The sequence below is a fragment of the Camarhynchus parvulus genome, chromosome 3 (assembly GCF_901933205.1).
Source record: "Camarhynchus parvulus chromosome 3, STF_HiC, whole genome shotgun sequence".
Classification (NCBI taxonomy): Eukaryota; Metazoa; Chordata; class Aves; order Passeriformes; family Thraupidae; genus Camarhynchus; species Camarhynchus parvulus.
This window is the reverse complement of record NC_044573.1, coordinates 112,467,379-112,486,989: the sequence shown is the minus strand read 5'-3', so window position 1 is coordinate 112,486,989 and position 19,611 is coordinate 112,467,379. Positions and strand designations below refer to the sequence as shown.

The following is a 19,611-nucleotide window of genomic DNA, read 5'->3' as shown; positions in this document are numbered from 1 at the left end:
CACTGGATGGGCTCTGAGGTCCTTTCCAACCCAACCCAACCCAATCTATGCCTTTGCAATGTTTTTTCCATCTTCCCTCTTCCATCTCCCCCTTTTCCATCTCTCCCTTTTCCAGCTCCCATTTTCCATTGCCCCTTTTCCATCTCCTCTTTTCCAACCCCCCTTTTCCATTTCCTCTTTTCCAACCCCCCTTTTCCATCTCTCTCTTTTCATCTCTGTCTTTTCCATTTCACCTTTTCCATCTCCCCTTTTCCAGCTCCTTTTCCATCTCATGTCCCCTTTTCCATCTCTCCTTTTCCAGTTCCCCCTTTTCCATCTCTCCCTTTTCCATCTCCCCTTTTCCAGTTCTCCCTTCTCCATCCCCCCCTTTTCCATCTCCCTTTTTCCAACTCCCCCTTCTCCAACCTCCCTTTTCCAGTTCCCCTTTCCCATCCCCCTTTTCATCTCCCCTTTTCCATCTCCCCTTTCTCAGGTCCCCTTTTCCAACTCCCCCTTTTCCAGCTCCTTTTCCAGCTCTCCCTTTTCCATCTCCTGTTTTCCATCTCCCGTTTTCTACCTCCCCTTTTCCATTTCACCTTTTCCAGCTCCCTCTTTTCCAGCTCCCCTTTCCCAGCTCCTTTTCCATCTCATCTCCCCTTTTCCATCCCCCCTTTTCCATCCCCTCTTTTCCATCTCCCCTTTTCCATCTCTCCCTTTCCCAGCTCCCCTTTTCTGCCCCCTTTTTCATCTCCCATTTTCCACCCCCCTTTCCCAGTTCCCCCTTTTCCAGCTTCCCTTTTCCATCTCCTTTCCCATCTCCCCTTTTCCAGCTCCCTCTTTTCCATCTCCCCTCTTCCAGTTCCTTTTTCATCTCCCCCCTTTCCATCTCCCCTTTTCCAGCTCCCCCCTTTCCATCTCCCCTTTTCCAGTTCCTTTTCCATCTCCCCTTTGCCCAGCTCTCCCTTTCCCAGCTCATTTTCCAGCTCCCCTTTTCCATCCCCCCTTTCCCATCTCTCCCTTTCCCATCTCCCACCTCCCCTCTGCCATCCCTCAGCCCAGCTGTGTCCGTGTGATGCCCCAGGCTGTCCCTGAGCTGGAGCTGCCTGGGTTTGTGCCAGCTCCATCCCTCCTGGAACTCAAAGCTGTGCACAAATCCCGGGGGAAGGAAGGAATCCAGGAATCCTCGCTCCCTCCCTTCCGTGCCAGCTGCTCCCGGCCCGGCCGGGCTAAGGAGGCTGCGGAGGCCGGGCAGCGATGCTCACTCATTCCTTTATTGTGTCCTTGCCATCCTGGAGGGCGCTCCCAGCGCGGGCTCGAAGCTACATTACAGCACAGTGAGGAGTGTCCATCCCGCCAGGAACGGCCTCTCTCCCGACACTATGTATAATATATATATATTTATAATATGTCCTGTATAGTCCTATGTATAGAGTGACAAGGATGGGCCACCAGACAGTAAACTTTTGATTTCTAAATAAATCACCAGAGCAACAGGCACGAAAATTTGGTCCTAATCGAGGCCCTCACCTTGTCCATGAACCCGCAACAGACCCGCACCCCCCTTCCCGCGGAAAAACGGCCAAACCTGAACCCCAAAAGAACAGTTCAACAACAACGAAAGGAAGCCCCGGCCCAGCCCCTGGCCCCGCTGGGACACACGGACAGCGAACGGCACCGACAGCCCGAGCGCTCCCCGCCCTGCTGGCGTGCGGGGACGGCTCCCGGCGGCGCCGCGGCTGGAGGAGGAGGAGGGAGAGCTCGGGAGCGGCTCTTGGTGCTGGAAGTGCCTCATCCCATCCCCTGCGCTGGCGATTCCCACCTTGTGCTCTGCTGGAAGGGCTCCAGAGGATCCCTCTGTGATCACAGCTCTGCTGGAATTCCAGAGAATCCCACCATGACCACAGCTCTGCTGGAATTCCAGAGGATCCCACCATGACCACAGCTCTGCTGGAAGGGCTCCAGAGGATCCCACCAGGATTACAGTTCTGCTGGAATTCCAGCTAATCCCTCTGTGATCACAGCTCTGCTGGAAAGGCTCCAGAGGATCTCACCATGACCACAGCTCTGCTGGAATTCCAGAGGATCCTACCATGGCCACAGCTCTGCTGGAATTCCAGAGGATCCCACCATGATCACAGTTGTGCTGGAATTCCAGAGGATCTCACCATGATCACAGCTCTGCTGGAATTCCAGAGGATCCCACCATGACCACAGCTCTGCTGGAATTCCAGAGGATCCCACCATGACCACAGCTGTGCTGCAAAGGCTTCTGGAGGAACCCTCCATGAACACAGCCACCCTTCCTTGGGGACAGCCACTCCTCCTGGGGCACAGCCACCCTTCCTGGGCACAGCCACCCTTCCTGGGCACAGCCACTCCTCCTGGGCCCAGCCACCCTTCCTGGGGTGCTCCATGGCCCGGGGATGAGGACACCCTCACACCCTCAGCTCCAGAGCTGTTTCCTACACCCTGGGTGAGAACAGAGGCCAGAGAAGGTCTCTGGTTCATCCCTTTGGGGCTCCACGAGCTGCTGATCCACTGAAGGGGAACTGGGACTGCTGGAAAACAAGGAGGGGAGGAAATTCTATTCCTGCAGCCCCCCAAGCTTCCCCTCATTCTGAGTCTGTGCTTCCTGACCCCAACTCCCAGATGCTTTCCAGGAAATTAAATAACAAACCAGCTCTCCCAACCACAGAATCAGGGAATCCCAGACTGGTTTGGGCTGGAAGGGACTTTAAAGCTCACCCAGTGCCATGGCAGGGCCACCTTCCACTGTTCCAGGCTGCTCCAAGCCTCCCCAGCCTGGCCTTGCCAGGGCTGGGGTGGTTTCCCAGGGCTGGGGTGGTTTCCCAGGGCTGGCATGGTTCCCCAGGGCCAGCTCGCTCTGGGGGATGCCCTGGGACACCCCTGGCTGTGGGGGCACCTGTGGGCAGCCCTGAGCCCACAGCATGGAAGGGACTCCTCCAACACTTTCCCCTGCTCCCTCCTGCCAGGCTGGGCACAGCCTGGGCCTGGCTGCTGCCAGGGGAGGGAGCTCAGTCCTCGGAGCAAGCTACAGCCTGGGCTGGGGGAGAAGGGACAAAGGTCCTGGAGGGACAGAACAGGGTGCTATGGGGCACAGAACAGGTGTTATGGGGCACGGAACAGGGTGCTATGGGGCACAGAACAGGTGTTATGGGGCACAGAACAGGTCTTATGGGGCACGGAACAGGTGCTATGGGGCACGGAACAGGGTGCTATGGGGCACAGAACAGGTGCTATGGGGCACGGAACAGGGTGCTATGGGGCACAGAACAGGTGCTATGGGGAACAGGTGTTATGGGGCACAGAACAGGTGCTATGGGGAACAGAACAGGTGTTATGGGGCACGGAACAGGGTGCTATGGGGCACAGAACAGGTGTTATGGGGCACAGAACAGGTGCTATGGGGCACGGAACAGGTGTTATGGGGCACGGAACAGGGTGCTATGGGGCACAGAACAGGTGTTATGGGGCACAGAACAGGTCTTATGGGGCATGGAACAGGGTGCTATGGGGCACAGAACAGGTGTTATGGGGCACAGAACAGGTGCTATGGGGCACAGAGCAGGTGTTACGGGGCATGGAACAGGTGCTATGGGGCACAGAACAGGGTGTTATGGGGCACAGAACAGGTGCTATGGGGCACAGGTGTTATGGGGCACAGAACAGGGTGTTATGGGGAACAGGTGCTATGGGGCACAGAACAGGTGTTATGGGGCACAGAACAGGGTGCTATGGGGAACAGGTGCTATGGGGCACAGAACAGGTGTTATGGGGCACAGGTGTTATGGGGCACAGAACAGGTGCTATGGGGCACAGAACAGGGTGTTATGGGGCACAGAACAGGTGCTATGGGGCACAGGTGTTATGGGGCACAGAACAGGTGCTATGGGGCACAGAACAGGTGCTATGGGGCACAGATGGAAAGGGAAGGGAGGAGCACAGGGCTATGATGGAGAGCTCAAGGCAGGGCAATGTTTGATGGAAGGGGAAAGGATCCCCTGGGCAGTGCAGGGATGTGTCAGGCCAGCTGGGAAGGGCAGTGGATGGCCCAGCACAGCCACGTGTGGATGGGACATGGCTGCTGAGGGACCTGCCTGGCTCTGAGCTCAGCACAGGTCCTGCTTCCCCCTGGATGTCCCCATTCCAGGCCTGTGCTTTGCTCCCTCGCCCTCCCTCACCCCTGTCCTGAGTGCAGGAGCAGCGAGGGGAGCGGGGACCAGGCAACAGCAAAGAGCAGCCTGCCCAGAACAGTGCTGGAGTCTCCTTCCCTGGAGATCCCAAACCCACCTGGCCACATCCCTGAGTAACTGCTCCAGGGACTGCATGAGCTCCAGGGTCCCTTCCAACCTCATCCACCCTGTGCAGGAATTCTCTTTGTTTCCAGAGGACATTTCCCACCCGCAATCCTCCCTGACCTGCCCTCCTGTCCGGCCCTTTGCTGACCCAGGAGAGCCAGGGGTTGCTCCCTCATCCACAGGGATCTCATCCATCACAGGGATGTCCCCACCTCCACCATGCCAGGGACACCAGAGCTGCTTCACCAGCTTCCCTCCACCCGAGAGCCGTGTAGGACACCAGGTGCTGTCCCTGCACCTGCTGGGGCAGGATTCAGCCCCCAGAGCCCTCGTGGCTTCCCCCTCTTACCCATCACCATTCCAATCCAGTCCTCCACACCCCACCAGGCAGTTTGTCCCAACCAGGAGGTGACAGAGGTGACCTCCGTGTGCCATTGTCCAGGGGACAGCGATGCCATCGCTGCCCTGGGTGTCACCTCCTTGTCCCGCATTTCCCTGTCCCTTTAGCTGCAGATGGAGCCTCGGGCAGGCGGCGCCGCTCCCGGGCTGGGCGTGTCCCTGCAGGGGCTGGACATTTCCAGATTTCCACCTCGGGCCGTGTCAGGAGCTGCACACCCACGGTCAGCGATGGCAGCCTTGGTGGGGCTGTCTCCAGTGTCCCCAGGGTGTCCCCAGGGTGTGGCACGGCTGGACAAAGCCCTGTGGCCTTTGGGTGACTTGGTCTGGCGACTCTGCAAGCCCTGTGGATGGAGCTGTGCCAGCCGTGCCCACAGTGGGTGAGGTGTCCCTGCTGCCACCAGAGTCGATGCAGGCTGGGGAGTCCCTCAGGGGGACTCTGACAAGGCACTGCCACCACGAAGTCTCCCAATCCACGCAGAGATCTCCAAATTCCCTGGGATCCAGTACAGCAAAGCCAGCACCAGGGGCCAGGGCAGCCTCAGCTTCTGCCAAAGCCCCTGCAGAGGGACCCGTGCCCCTCCTGCCGGGATGGAGCAGTGTCCTGGTGCTGTCCCCGTGCCCAGCCCTGTGCCAGGGTGGTGTCCCCGTGCCCAGCCCTGTGCCAGGGTGGTGTGGGCAGGGCTGGGAGCTGGGCAAACCCGGGGAGGTCAGCACGGTGCCTACTGCCAGCCTGGAGGTCCATCAGTCCGAGCACAAATCCTGCCTCCGCTCCATAAATAAATAGGTTAAATAAATAAAGTGACAGATTGGGATCAGGGGGGCGGAGGGAGGGGAGGAGGAAAGGGAGGAGGGAGGGGAGGAGAGAGGAGGGGAGGGAGGGGCAGCCGCCCTGGCCCGGGGCCGTTCGTGTCTCGCACAAACACACACAAAGTAGCTGAGGACAAGGACGAGCTGGGGCCGCTGGGCCGGGCCCCCCTCGGCCCTCGGGGGCTCAGTCCGGTTCGAGGCGTCCGGGCGGTCACTCCTGGGCCGGCAGAGGGGCGGCGCACGGGGAGCTGGAGGCCAGGGACACGTGGGTGGTGGAGGACGGCAGCGACCGCGGCGTCTGGCACCTGGGGACACAGAGACACTCTGGGGCTGCTGACCCGCCGTGCCTTCCCACCCTGCCCAAAATCCAGCCCTTTTCCTGGTCGTTTGCTATGCAGGCAGCACCTAAGGGCACCCCTTGCTGGGTGGGAGGATACCTTGGGTCTGGGAAATAGGAATATCATAGAATGGTTTGGGTTGGGGAGATCTTACAATTCATCCAGTGCCACCCCTGCCATGGCAGGGACACCTCCCACTGTCCCAGGGTGTCCCAGTGTCCAGCCTGGCCTTGGGCACTGCCAGGGATCCAGGGTGGGCACCCTGTGCCAGGGCCTGCCCACCCTGCCAGGGCACAATTCCTCATTTCCAATATCCCATCCAGCCCTGCCCTCTGGCAGTGGGAGCCATTCCCTGGCTCCTGTCCCTCCATGCCTTGTCCCCAGTCCCTGTGCAGCTCTCCTGGAGCCCCTTCAGGCTCTGAGCTCTCCCTGGATCCTTCTCCTCTCCAGGTGAGCAACCCCAGCTCTCCCAGCCTGGCTCCAGCCCTGGAGCAGCTCCAGGGCTCCTCTGGGCTCTCTGCAGCAGCTCCAGGTCCCTTCTAGCACAGCCTCAGCAGCATTCCAATCTCAGCACAGCCAGCAGCTCCCCGGCAGGCTCAGCCCCGATGGGACAGCTCTGCCTGCCCCAGCCCCCCTGTCCCCCCCAGCCGTGTCCCCACGCCGCTGTCACCCACCAGGAGCGGGACTTGCGCACGCGGGAGGCCGCTGGCCGCTCCAGGAGGCTGTCCAGGTGCATCAGCCGCTCCAGGTGCAGCGCCCGCGGGTCCTGCTCCGCCGCAGGGTCCCTGCTGCGCTCAAACTCGAAGATGGCCGGGGGGGACAGGTCCAGCTCCAGGAACATGATGTTCTCAGCCTGCCCAGGGCACAGCCAACACGGGAGTCACCGTGGGGAGGACACGGCTCCGGCTCTAGTGAGCCGCGCTGCCGGGGCAGTGGGATCCTCTCCTGGCTGTCCTGGCACTGGGCTGTGGGCTCAAGGCTCTGCTCTGGCTCTCCCAGCCTGTCCCAAGGCTGTCCTCTCCAATGGCAGGAGAGCCAGGAGCTCCAGGACTGGAGCTGGGAGGATAAAGCTGGGAGCTTGAATTGCTGTATCCCAGATCCTTGTGAGCTTGTTTACTCCATCTTCCCTTCCAATGTTATCCATCCCTCCACCCATCCAGTCACCATCTGCCTCCATCCATCGACCTCTAGCTCTCCAATCACCTCCATCCATCCACCCACCCATCCATACATTCTTACACATCCATCCACACATCCATCCATGTCTGTCTGTCTGTCCATCCATCCATCCACCCACCCACCCACCCATACACATACATGGATCCATGGATCCATCCACACCCATCCACCAACCCATCCACACATCCATCCACACCAATCCATGGATCCATCCATGGATCCATCCATCCATCCATCCATGGATCCATCCACATCCATTCACCAACCCATCCATCCATCCCCCATCCATCCATCCATCCATCCATCCATCCATCCATCCATCCATCCATCCATCCATCCACAAATTCACACACCTCCATCCACACATCCATCCATGGATCCATCCATACATACATATATCTCCATCCACATCCATCCATGTCTATTCATCCACCCACCCACCCATCCACCCATTCATACACATCCATCCATATCTCTCCATGGATCCATCCATGTATCTCCATCCACACATTCATACAAATCCATCCATGTCCATCCATCCATCCATCCATCCATCCATCCACATATCCCCACATTCACAGACCTCCATCCACACATCCATCCATAGATCCATCCATGGAGCCATCCACACATCCATGGATCCATCCATCCATCCATCCATTCAGATCCATCCATCCATTCACCCACCCATACACATCTACCCATCCATGGATCCGTGGATCCATCCACACCCATGTACCAACCCATCCACATGTTCACATACCTCCATGCACACATCCACCCACACATCCATCCACATCCATCCATGGATCTATCCATCCACCCATTCATGCATTTCCATCCATCCATCCACCCATCCACCCATCCATCATCCATCCATTCCTTCATCCATTCATGTCCATCCATCCATCCATCCATCCATTCATGTCCATCCATCCATCCATCCATCCACCCATTCCTCCATCCATTCATGTCCACCCACCCACACACCCATTCATACATATCCATCTATATCTATCCATGGATCCATCCATATATCTCCATCCACACATTCATACACATCCATCCATGTCCATTCATCCATCCATCCATCCATCCATCCATCCATCCATCCATCCATCCATCCATGTCCATCCATCCATCCATCCATCCATCCATCCATCCATCCATCCATCCATCCATCCATGTCCATCCATCCATCCATCCATCCATGTCCATCCATCCATCCATCCATCCATCCATCCATCCATCCATCCATCCATCCATCCATCCACACATCCCCACATTCACACATCTCCATCCACATCCATCCATGGATCCACCCATATATCTCCATCCACACATTCACACACCTCCATCCATCCATCCATCCATCCCTCCCCACCCACCCCATTAACCCACCCCCTGCCCACGCCGGTGTCCCCTGGCGTACCCGGAAGCGGGGGTGGGATCTCCTGGCCATGGCCACCCTGGCGTACTGGCTGATGGGCCTCTTGTAGCCCACGGCCGAGGTCGGGCGCCGCTTCATCTGGGAGCTGCTCCTGGAGCACACGGAGGGGGATGTAACCAACAGCGCCCAGGGAGCTGCACCAGCCACCAGGGGCTGGGCTTGGAGGGGATTCACACCAGGGGCTGGGCTTGGAGGGGATGCACACTGAGGGGCTGGGCTTGGAGGGGATGCACACCCCCGGGCACCTACAGGAGTCACCCAGCTCTGGGGCCACTCCTGTGCATTGGCAGGGACAGGGACACAGGGACATACCCTGGGGACAGGGACGTACCCTGGGGACAGGGACAGGGACTGTATCCTGGGGACAGGGACACAGGGACACAGGGACATACCCTGGGGACAGGGATGGGGACACAGGGACTGTACCCCAGGGACAGGGATAAGGACAGGGACTGTACCCTGGGGACAGGGACAGGGACACAGGGACATACCCTGAGGACAGGGACAGGGACACAGGGACAAGGACAAGGACAGGGACACAGGGACGCACCCTCCGGCAGGAACCAGCGGCTGGAATTTCCACTGCTCCTCATCACCATCGAAGTACAGGCGGTTCATGATCTTGTTCTTCTCCTCGGGAGGGATGAAATTCTCGATGATCAAATACCTGAGGGATGGAGCAGGAGCAGGAGAGGAAGGGGTTAACGTGACAGGAGACAGAAAACAGGCACAGAGGGAGGGGAAAGGCAGGAAGAAAAGGAGACAGGGCAGGGAGAAGAAACATCCGGAGGATGAAAACGTGATGGAGGGGAGAGGTTGAAGGAACAGATGCAGCCATGGAAAAGGGAGAGGCAGGAGAGGACGGGCATCAGAGAGGAGCCCGGGAGCTCTGGGGCTCCAGGCAGCACCAGGACCTTTCCCTCCTCTCCTGCCACGTCTGCTCTCACTGCCCAGCCTGAAAATCAAGGGAAGCTCAGCAATGCCAAGTGGACCCCAGGGGGAATCTTTTCTCCTGTGTTTTTTGGGCAAGTGGAGCAGCTGTCAAAAACTGTTTTAAGGCAAGGAGCTGCATCAGTGAGCTGTGGCTTCCAGTCAGAACCACCTCGAGGAGAGAAGGGGCAAAGCTGGAGAGGGAATTCTGTTTGTAGTGAAACTGTTGCACCCTGCAAACGCTGCAGTGCTTGTAAATAGCTGGGGGGTTACAGGCGCTGAGAGAGAGGAGTGTTTGAAGTGAGAACAAACCCCCGGGGGCGGCGGAGCTGCAGCTGCAGCTGCGGGAGGCTCCCGGAGGGAAAACTCTGCCAGGAGGGAGCCAGGAGCCACAGGGAGGGAAAACTCTGCCAAGAGGGAGCCAGGAGCTCCAGGGAGCTGGGGCCACCCCGAGTCCCCAGAGCTGCTGTCCCTCCGAAGGAGCCAGAGCAGTCACCAGGTGCCCTCGGGGGTCACCCCCCAGGTTCAGCCACAGCCAGGGTTTGTGCTGGAACATTTTCTGGTTTTTCCCCTTTCTCGGCAACTCTTGGTCGCCCCCTGTGCTGCTGCCCCCAGTGCCACACCCTGTGCCACCTCTGACACCTGGGCAGGGCTCACAGCCCCCAGTGCCACACCTTGTGCCACCCCTGACACCTGGGCAGGGCTCACAGCCCCCAGTGCCACACCTTGTGCCACCCCTGACACCTGGGCAGGGCTCGGCTGTCCCTGTCTCTGAGTGGGGTCAATCCCTCCAGTTCTGCACCCACTCTGAGCCTCTGAGCCCCCCAATCCTGCTCTGAGCCCCCAAACTCTGCTCTGAGACCCCCAACCCTGCTCTGAGCCCCTCAGCCCTGCTCTGCACACCCATTTCTTCATGGTCACCCAGGCCAGGGGACCCCCAAGCCCCTCACCAACACCCCAACACCTACTTGAGCTTCAGCTCCCGTGTCTGCTCGTTCTGGGCCTCCTCCAGGTCCTGGCGCACGCGGATGTACTCGTCGTGCTGGTCCTGGATCTCAGCCTTCACAGCCTGCAGCTTGGCATAGAGCTGGGAGGGGACAGCAGCACCTCAGCCCTGTCCCCAAGGAGGGACCTCCTCGTCCCTGTCCCCACCTGCCACGCTCTCACCTTCTTGAGCTTCTTGGTTTTGATCTCCACCTCCTGCTGCAGGGACGTGTAGGTCTCGCGCAGCTCCATGGTCTCCTCGTCCCTCAGCAGCATCTCCTGCTGCATCTCCCGTTCCCGGCGTTTCTGCGGGGCAGGGACACGGCTGGGACCGGGATGGGGACGGGGAGGACACCCCAGGGCACCCCCAGGACACCCCAGGGCACCCCCAGGACAGCCCTGTCACCCCCACCCTGGTACCTGCTCGGCGATCTCCTGCCGCCTCAGCTCCAGCATCTTCTGCTGCTCGTTGGTGTGGTCCACGATGGTCCTGCCCCCGATCAGCAGCTTGCTCTCCATGGCCTGCAGGGGACAGGGGGACAGGGCAGGGGGTCAGGGCTGGCATCCCCACCCCTGCCCGTGGGCTTTGCCACATGCTACCCTCACTGGGTGGTGACCCCCATCCCTGATCTCTGATGGTCACCCCCATCCCTGATCCCTGTCCCCAGCCCTGATCCCTGTCCCCAGCCCTGATCCCTGTCCGCAGGTCTGATCCCTGTGGTCACCCCCTATCCCTGATCCCTCTCCCCAGCTCTGATCCCTATCCCCTGATCCCTGATCCCTGTCCTCACCCCTGATCCCTGTACCCTGATCTCTGTCCCCAGCCCTGATCCCTGATGATCCCCTCCATCCCCGATCCCTGTCCCCACCTCTGATCCCTGCTCCATCCCTGATGCGTGGTGGTCACCCCCATCCCTGTCCCCTGTCCCCAGCCCTGCTCCCAGGGATGTGGGAGCATTCAGTGTCCCTCTGCTCGGATCCCTGCTGATGGGGAAGAGGCTGTGCACGATTAGATTGGACATTGGAAAGGGCTGCCCTGCCCTGGCACAGCTGGGACTCCAGGGATGGTCAGGGACGGGCAGGGATGTGCAGGGATGGGCTGGGATGGGCTGGGATGGACTGGGATGGGCAGGGATGGGCTGGGGGCTGGGATGGACTGGGATGTAGCGGGCGTGCAGGGATGGGCTGGGATGGGCTGGGATGGACTGGGATGGGCAGGGATGGGCTGGGATGGACTGGGATGGGCAGGGATGGACTGGGATGGGCAGGGATGGACAGGGATGGGCTGGGATGGGCTGGGATGGGCAGGGATGGGCTGGGATGGGCTGGGATGGGCTGGGATGGACAGGCATGGGCAGGGATGGACTGGGATGGGCTGGGATTGGGATGGGCTGGGATGGGCAGGGATGGGCAGGGATGGGCAGGGATGGGCAGGGATGGACTGGGATGGACAGGGATGGACAGGGATGGGCAGCAGCTGCAGGCTGGACCCCACCCCACTGGACCAGCACACAGAAATGCACAAACACACACACAAACACACAGAAATGGGGCTGTCCACAGAGAAATGCACACACACACATAAAAATACACACAAATACACACACATACAGGGGCTGTGCACACAGAAATGCACAAACACACACGCAAACACACACATAAACACACAGAAATGGGGCTGTCCACAGAGAAATGCACACACACACATAAAAATACACACAAATACACACACACACAGGGGCTGTGCACACGGAAATGGGGCTGTGCACACAGAAATGCACAAACACATACATAAATACACACAAACACACAAATAAACACACACAAATACACACACACAAGCAGGGGCTGTGCACACAGAAATGCACAAACACACAAATAAACACACACAAATATACACACAGAGGCTGTGCCCACAGAAAGGAAAACTATACACACACACAGGGAACACATCCTGTGCCAGGCTGAACACGTTCACACACACATGGGTACGTGTGGGAGCACCAGGAGTCTGTGCACACCATGTGTGAGTGTGTGTGTGTGTATGTGCACACGGTGTATGTGTGTGCACTCTGTGTATGTGCATGTGCACACTGCATGTGTATGTGTACACTGTATGTGCATGCTCTGTGTATGTCTGTTCCCAGTGTGTGTGTATGTGCACACTGTGTGTGTCTGTGCACACTGTATTTGCACACTGAGTGTGTATTTGTGTGTGCACACTGTGTCTGTGCACACTGTGTGTATGTGCACACTGTGTGCATTTGCACACTGAGTATTTGTGTGTGCACACTGTGTCTGTGCACACTGTGTGTATGTGCACACTGTGTGCATTTGCACACTGAGTATTTGTGTGCACACTGTGTCTGTGCACACTGTGTATGTGCACACTGTGTGCATTTGCACACTGAGTATTTGTGTGTGCACACTGTGTCTGTGCACACTGTGTGTATGTGTACACTGTATTTGCACACTGAGTGTGTATTTGTGTGTGCACACTGTGTGTGTGCACTTTGTGTGTGTCTGTGTGTACGTGCACACCGTGTATGTGTGTGCATATGTGTGCACTGTGTGCGTATGTGCACACTCTGTGAGTGTATGTGCACACTGTGTGTCTGTGTGCACTGTCTGTGTGCACAGTGTCTGTGTGTATGTACACACGGTGTATGTGTGTGCACACTGTATATGTGTGTGTCTGTGTGTGCACACTGTGTGTGTGCACTCTGTGTGTGTATTTATGTGTGTGTACACACTCTGTGTGTGCCCATGTGCACACTGTGTGTGTGTGTATTTGTGTGTGTGTGTGCACTGTGTGCCCATGTGCACACCGTGTGTGTGTGTGTGTACACACCCTGTGTGTGCCCATGTGCACACTGTGTGTGTGTATTTGTGTGTTTGTACATGCTCTGTGTGTGCCCATGTGCACACTGTGTGTGTGTGTGTGTGTGTGTGCACTCTGTGTGTGCCCATGTGCACACCATGTGTGTGTATTTGTGTGTGTGTGTGTGTGTGTGTGTGTGTGTGTGCACTCTGTGTGAGCCCATGTGCACACCGTGTGTGTGTGTGTGTGTGTGTGTGTGTGTGTGCACTCTGTGTGTGCCCATGTGCACACCATGTGTGTGTATTTGTGTGTGTGTACACACTCTGTGTGTGTCCATGTGCACACTGTGTGTGTGTTTGTGTGTGTGTGTGTGTGTGTGTGTGTGCACTCTGTGTGTGTCCATGTGCACACTGTGTGTGTTTGTGTGTGTGTGTGTGTGTGTGTGTGTGCACTCTGTGTGAGCCCATGTGCACACCGTGTGTGTGTGTGTGTGTGTGTGTGTGTGTGTGTGTGTGTGTGTGTGTGTGTGTGTGTGTGTGTGTGCACTCTGTGTGTGTCCATGTGCACACTGTGTGTGTTTGTGTGTGTGTGTGTGTGTGTGTGTGTGTGTGTGTGTGCACTCTGTGTGTGTCCATGTGCACACTGTGTGTGTGTGTGTGTGTGTGTGTGTGTGTGTGTGTGTGTGTGTGTGCTGACTCTGTGTGTGTCCATGTGCACACTGTGTGTGTTTGTGTGTGTGTGTGTGTGTGTGTGTGTGTGTGTGCGCACTCTGTGTGTGTCCATGTACACACTGTGTGTGTTTGTGTGTGTGTTTGTGTGTGTGTGTGTGTGTGTGTGTGTGTGTGTGTGTGTGTGCGCACTCTGTGTGTGTCCATGTGCACACCGTGTGTGTTGTGTGTGTGTGTGTGTGTGTGTGTGTGTGTGTGTGTGTGTGTGTGCACTCTGTGTGTGTCCATGTGCACACCATGTGTGTGTATTCATGCCCTGCAGCCCCGCTCCCGTGTCCGGGTGTCCGTGGGGGACAAATGGAGGGACACCCTGCGCCCCCCACAGCTGCACCTCAGGGGTGTCAGCAGGGACAGACCCAGATGTCCCCAGGACACCACACACAGCTTCAAAATCAATGTCCCAGCCACAGAGACAGCTCAGCCACCATCTCTGCAATGTCCCCTCTGCCACCAGCACGTGGCCACCCTCCCGCCCTGGGCACCTGCCCTTGTGTCCCTCTGCCCCCCCAGATCCAGGGCCCTGCTCCTCACTGCCATGGCCACAGCCCTGAGGGACAGCAGGGCCACCAGGCCACCCCAAGGGTGGTGCCAGCACTGGGGGGGCACACGGTGGTCACGGTGCTGCTGTCACATGTCCCTGGGCAGGGGTCTCCATGGGGTGCTGTGCACAGAGTGGGGGCTCTGGCAAACCTGCGGCCCCCATCCCCACTGACACCTGCCTGGGGCAAGGCTCTGTGCCCATGGTTTTCCCCCCATTTTTCCCCTTCCGGCTGCAGGGCGTGCATAGCGGGTTCTGGGGGAACCCAGGGGACACCCCCACAGCCATGCCAGCAGCCCCCAGCACCCAGGGGACACCCCACAGCTGTGCCAGCAGCACCCAGGGGACACCCCACAGCTGTGCCAGCAGCACCCAGGGGACACCCCACAGCTGTGCCTTCCTCCCTCTCCCAGCCAGTGAGAGCCCCACAGCCATTCAGGGCTGTGGGGACACAGCCCCCAGGGTGCCCCAGCCCCCCTGACCCTGGGGATCCCTCCCTCCTCGCTTTGCATGGGTGTCCCAGGCTGGGTGTTCTGCTGGGGGCTGACACCCCCAAGGGCAGCCCCCCACCCGATCCTGTGCCATCCCCTGCCAGGGCTGGGGGCACTGGGGCGCCAGGGGCCCCTCACCCCTTCTCCTCCAAACCCAGTTCTCGGTCCCAGTTGCTCCCCTTGATGCTGAGTGTCCCCTGGGGACCCTGTTGGGGTGCAGGGAGGGGACCAGGAGGGTGCTGGGATGATGGCCCCACAGCCATTCCCTCCCACAGAGCTGACACCATCCCTGCCAGATTAAGAGGTTTCTCAGTGCCACTGTTTCCTCCTCCCTGCCAGGGCATTTATTCCCTCTAAGGAAGAGGCTCCCAATCTCCTTTAGCACTAAGCCTCTCCCAGGAACTCATTTCCGGCACCCAAAGAACTTCCCAGAGCTCTCCCTCCCGCTGACCTCGGCCTCAGGCCCTGGCACAGCCCTTGGAAGCACCCACACCCCATAGGCAGCTCCCCTGTGGCACAGCCCCTCTGCCTGGGCACACAGCTGGGCACCCAGGGCACAGCTGGGCACCCAATGCACATCTGCTGGGGCAAGCTGACCCCACCTCTCCGAGCTCCATGTCCCACATGTCCCAGCTGGGTGGCAGAGGCAGAGCCCACACCCACGAGTGTGACAATAATACAGGGCACAGTGTGTCACCCGTGGGTGTAGGGGGCACCCTGTGTCCCCCTGTCACCTCGGCTGCCTTTGCCATGGTCACTATGGAGCCAGGGGCTCCTTGCCCAGCCCCACCGTGTGGCAAAGCTGCCCATGAGCACCCTGAGGTCACCCAGTGTCCCTGCAGTGTCCCACGGGCTGTGCCCACTGGGATGAGTGTCACAGCAGTGCCCCTTTGTGCTCACTCAGGTGACACCTCTCTGCTGTCACTGTGCTGAACCCCCATGGCCAGAGGGTCCCCATGTGCAGAGCAGCCCCAAAGGCCACCAAAAGGGACATGGTGTCATCTCGCCTCCGGCCCTGCGTGGTTACTCAGCAGTTCCAGGACACACAGTGGCCCTGAGCCAGCCCTGCTGAGCCACACAGGGAGACTGTGCTGGACAGCTGCCAGCCCAGCCCAGCCTGCACCCCACAACCTGCACCCCACAGCAATGGGGGGATGGCTGCAGAGACCCCTGTGCCAGGCATCCTGCTGCGCCAGGACACTTGTCACGGGACACTTGTCACAGGACACCCGCTGTGCCAGCCAGCAGCCCACAGCTCTGCCCCAGTGGCACGTCCCAGTGCAATCCCACGCTCTCTGTGCAGGCATCCAGGCATGGCCACGCATCCCTGGGCACAATCACACATCCCTGGGCACGGCCACATGTCCCTGGGGCTGCAACAAACACCACCTTGGCCATGGGAGAGGGTCCGGACCCCTGCCCAGCCCTGGCACCCCGGGCATGTCCCCCCCCAGAGGGGTCCCTCCCTGCCTGGGCTCCAGCCCAGCCCCTGCATCCGGGCCAGTGAGTGCCAGAGGGGCTGTGCCAGAGGGGCTGTGCCAGAGGGGCTGTGCCAGAGGGGCCATGCTGAGTGCGATGCCAAGGGTCAGCGGGCTCCGTGCCCACTGCTGGGACTGTAGTCCCTGCCCCATGGCCACCACGGGCAGGACTCCACAGCACAGCGGGGACAGGAGCAGGGCTGGGGCAGGGGGAGGTGCAGCCCCAGGCCCCGGCACAGCTGGGGCTGCCGTGGCCCCTCTCACCCTCAGCACCAAATCCCTGAGCATCCCTGAGCCAGCGGTGGTGCCCCCATCCACCCTGCTCTGGCTTGGGGTGCCAGGAAGGGTTTGGGCTGGGGAGGGGGACGGGGGTCCCTGCAGAGCTGCCAGGCCCTGCCCATCCCCACAGAGCCCACTGGGAGCAAGGGCTGGACAGAACTGGGGGCAGGTGGGGGCCGGTCTCGTGTCCCCAGCCCCAGCCCTGGGCTCGCTCCTGAGGCCACCAGGGACGAATCTGCAGCATCACTCTCATCACTCCCCCTTCCCACACCAGCTGCTTTGTTGTGCCGAAGGGGACAAGAGCTGAGCACAGCACACTCGTGCCACAGTGACCCTCTCCCCTGTGGCCCTTCCCTGCCACTCCCTGCAGGTCCCCACAGTGTCCCCACACAGGTCTGAGGGCCACCCCAGCCCAGCCCCACGCCAGAGCCTGGGGTTGCCCTTGGGGACCCTGCCTGGTCACCTCACTTGGGAGACCCCCTTGCTGAGCAGCTCCCCCAGGTTCCCTGCTTGGGATCCATTCCCACTCCACACCAGGGGCTGGGGGCACAGCAGGCACCCCAGCCCCGTTTGTCACCACGCCTGGCAACACGAACCTTGTACTTGATGGCCAGCAGCTCCGTGGCCTCCTGCTCCTTCCGCAGGTCCTCTATCATCTTCTCCTTCTCCTGGAGCAGCTTCTGCTTCTCCTCACTCACCAGGCTGTGGTCATCCTGGATAGCGGCTTTCTCCTCTTCCAGCCTCTCCTTCTGCTCCTTCAAGTAATTCTCCATGGTCTTCTCCAGGCCATCCTCATTCTCGTCCTCCCCTTCATTGTCCACGGTGCCCTCTCCATCCATTGCTTTCTTCCTCCGGCTGCTCCTCCTCCTCTTCTTGCCCAGCATCCCGCGTTTCTCCAGCTGGGCTTTCAGCCGCACGATCTCCTCCTGAAACTCCCGCAGCAAGGTGTCCTTGGGGTCCTCGTTCACCCGGGGCTTGTTCTTGATGTTCTTGGCCCTGTTGGCGAACCTGAGGGTGGAGAGGCTCTCGTCGTAGCTGTGCGAGGCCGGGCCCAAGGTGGCCACCATGATTGTCTTGGCGTTGCCCCCGAGGGAGTCCTGCAGCAGGCGGGTGAGCTTGGAGTCCCGGTAGGGGATGTGCGTGCTCCGGCCGTCCACCAGCGCCGAGATGACGTTGCCCAGGGCCGAGAGGGAGAGGTTGATCTTGGAGGCCTCCTTGGGGCGCTCTCCGTGGGCCCCCATTTTGTTCTGCCGCTCGCTGCCAGCCAGGTCCACGAGGTTGAGCTTGCCCACGCGGATGTGCTCCTCGCCGTCCGGGCCCGTCTCGCTGCACTCGATGGTGATCAGGAAGATGGCGTGGGAGCGCGAGCTGTGCTCGTTCATGTTGGTGCTGCCCACAGAACGCGTCTGGCTGCCCAGGTTCATCACGTGCTCGATCTCCTTGACGTTCTTGGTCACGAAGGAGGAGAGGTCCTTGATGTACACCCCGGTCTCGGGGTTCTCCTTCAGCTCCAGCTTCTTGCTCTGGTCCTTGGCGAGGAGGTCCCTGATCTCCTCCTGGTAGATCTCCAGGTACGAGGCCCTCACCAGGTACTGCTGGTTCTGCGAGCGGGAGATGTGGGTGAAGATGTGCTCGAAGGCGCTGGGGATGATGCCGCGCTTCTCGGGCTCCGCCCAGGCGCCCTGCATGGTGTAGGTCTTGCCGGTGCCGGTCTGGCCGTAGGCGAAGACGGTGCCGTTGAAGCCCTGCAGCACCGAGTCGATGAGCGGCCGCACCGTCTCATCGTAGAGGTCGGCCTGCTTGGAGCTGGCGTCGTACACGGCGTCGAAGGTGAAGGTTTTGGGCAGCTCCCCGGGGGCGGCGCGGGGGTTGCGGATGCTCACCTGGCCCAGCTTCACGTCCAGCTCCAGGACGCGCTCGTATCCCGCCGCCTCCTCCCGCCGGCTCATGGGCCGGCACCGGGCCACCACCCGGAGCGCCTCGCAGCCGCTGCGGGGCTTACCGGCCATGGCGGCGGCGGGCGGGGCCGGCGGCGCAGCGGGGCTGGGGGCTCAGCCGCGCCGCCCCCGCGGCATCCCCGGGGCCGAGGCCGGGGCCGGGGCCGGGGCCGGGGCGGAGCGGGCGGGGCCGGGGCGGGGGGCGCGGGCGGCCGGGGCGCGGCGGGGCGGCCCCGCCGGGCGCTCGCTCATGGCAGCGCGGCCGCTGCGCCCCGCCCGGTGCGGGGATGGGGCGGGCGGGGCGGGCCGGGGCGGGGCGCGGCCGCGCCGCGATTGGTGCGCGCGCTCCCGCCCGCGCCCGCGCCCCCGAGCGCGCTCCCGCGGCCGAGCACCCGCAGCCGCGGGCGGGAGCGCCGCCGGCCCCCCCCGGGCACGCCGGGAGCTGTAGTGCGGCCTTTGTGCTGAGGCCGGGATGCGGGATGCGGGGCTCGGGGGCAGCACTGGGGTGGGGAATGAAGGATGCGGGACTGGGATGCTGCATTGGAATGCACAACCGGCACGTGGGATTGGGATGCGGCGCTGGAATGCGGGATTGGGATGTGGGATTGGGATGCGGCGTTGGAATGTGGGATTGGGATGTGGGATGAAGGCTGCGGCGCTGGAATGTGGGATTGGGATGTGGGATGAAGCACACGGGTCTGCCGGGCAGGGCTGGGATGCAGGATTAGGATGCAGGATACAGAATGCAGGATTGGGATATGGGATCACAAATGCAGGAATGGCATGCAGGATGCAGGACTGGGATACGGGATGGAGGATACAGGATTGGGATGTAGGACAAAGGATTGGAATGTAGGACTGGGATGCTGCACTGGAATGCAGGACTGGGATTCTGGGCTGGGATGCTGCATTGGAATGCAGGATGAAGGACTCCAGATGAAGGATTGAGGATGA

The 19,611-nt window shown here is 60.3% G+C and overlaps 1 protein-coding gene across 1 annotated transcript; it reads right to left on the bottom strand.

Moving 5' to 3' along the window:
* Window positions 1-1,131: 1,131 nt before the first annotated feature.
* On the bottom strand, window positions 1,132-18,756 carry KIF3C (kinesin family member 3C). The gene is made up of 8 exons (XM_030945247.1): window positions 17,317-18,756; window positions 10,806-10,907; window positions 10,569-10,691; window positions 10,370-10,488; window positions 9,022-9,138; window positions 8,454-8,562; window positions 6,517-6,695; window positions 1,132-5,809 (listed from the first exon to the last, which is right to left on the bottom strand). The coding sequence occupies exons 1-8, from the start codon at window positions 18,727-18,729 to the stop codon at window positions 5,716-5,718; spliced, it is 2,256 nt and encodes a 751-aa protein (XP_030801107.1). The 5' UTR covers window positions 18,730-18,756; the 3' UTR covers window positions 1,132-5,715.
* Window positions 18,757-19,611: the final 855 nt, after the last annotated feature.

Coding starts and splice junctions, on each gene's coding strand:
- KIF3C (XM_030945247.1), bottom strand. CDS start 18,729: ATGGCCGGTAAGCCCCGCAGCGGCTGCGAGGCGCTCCGGGTGGTGGCC. Junction 10,908..17,316: donor TGCTGGCCATCAAGTACAAG/GTTCGTGTTGCC, acceptor TGTCCCCTGCAG/GCCATGGAGAGCAAGCTGCT. Junction 10,692..10,805: donor GGCAGGAGATCGCCGAGCAG/GTACCAGGGTGG, acceptor CCTGCCCCGCAG/AAACGCCGGGAACGGGAGAT.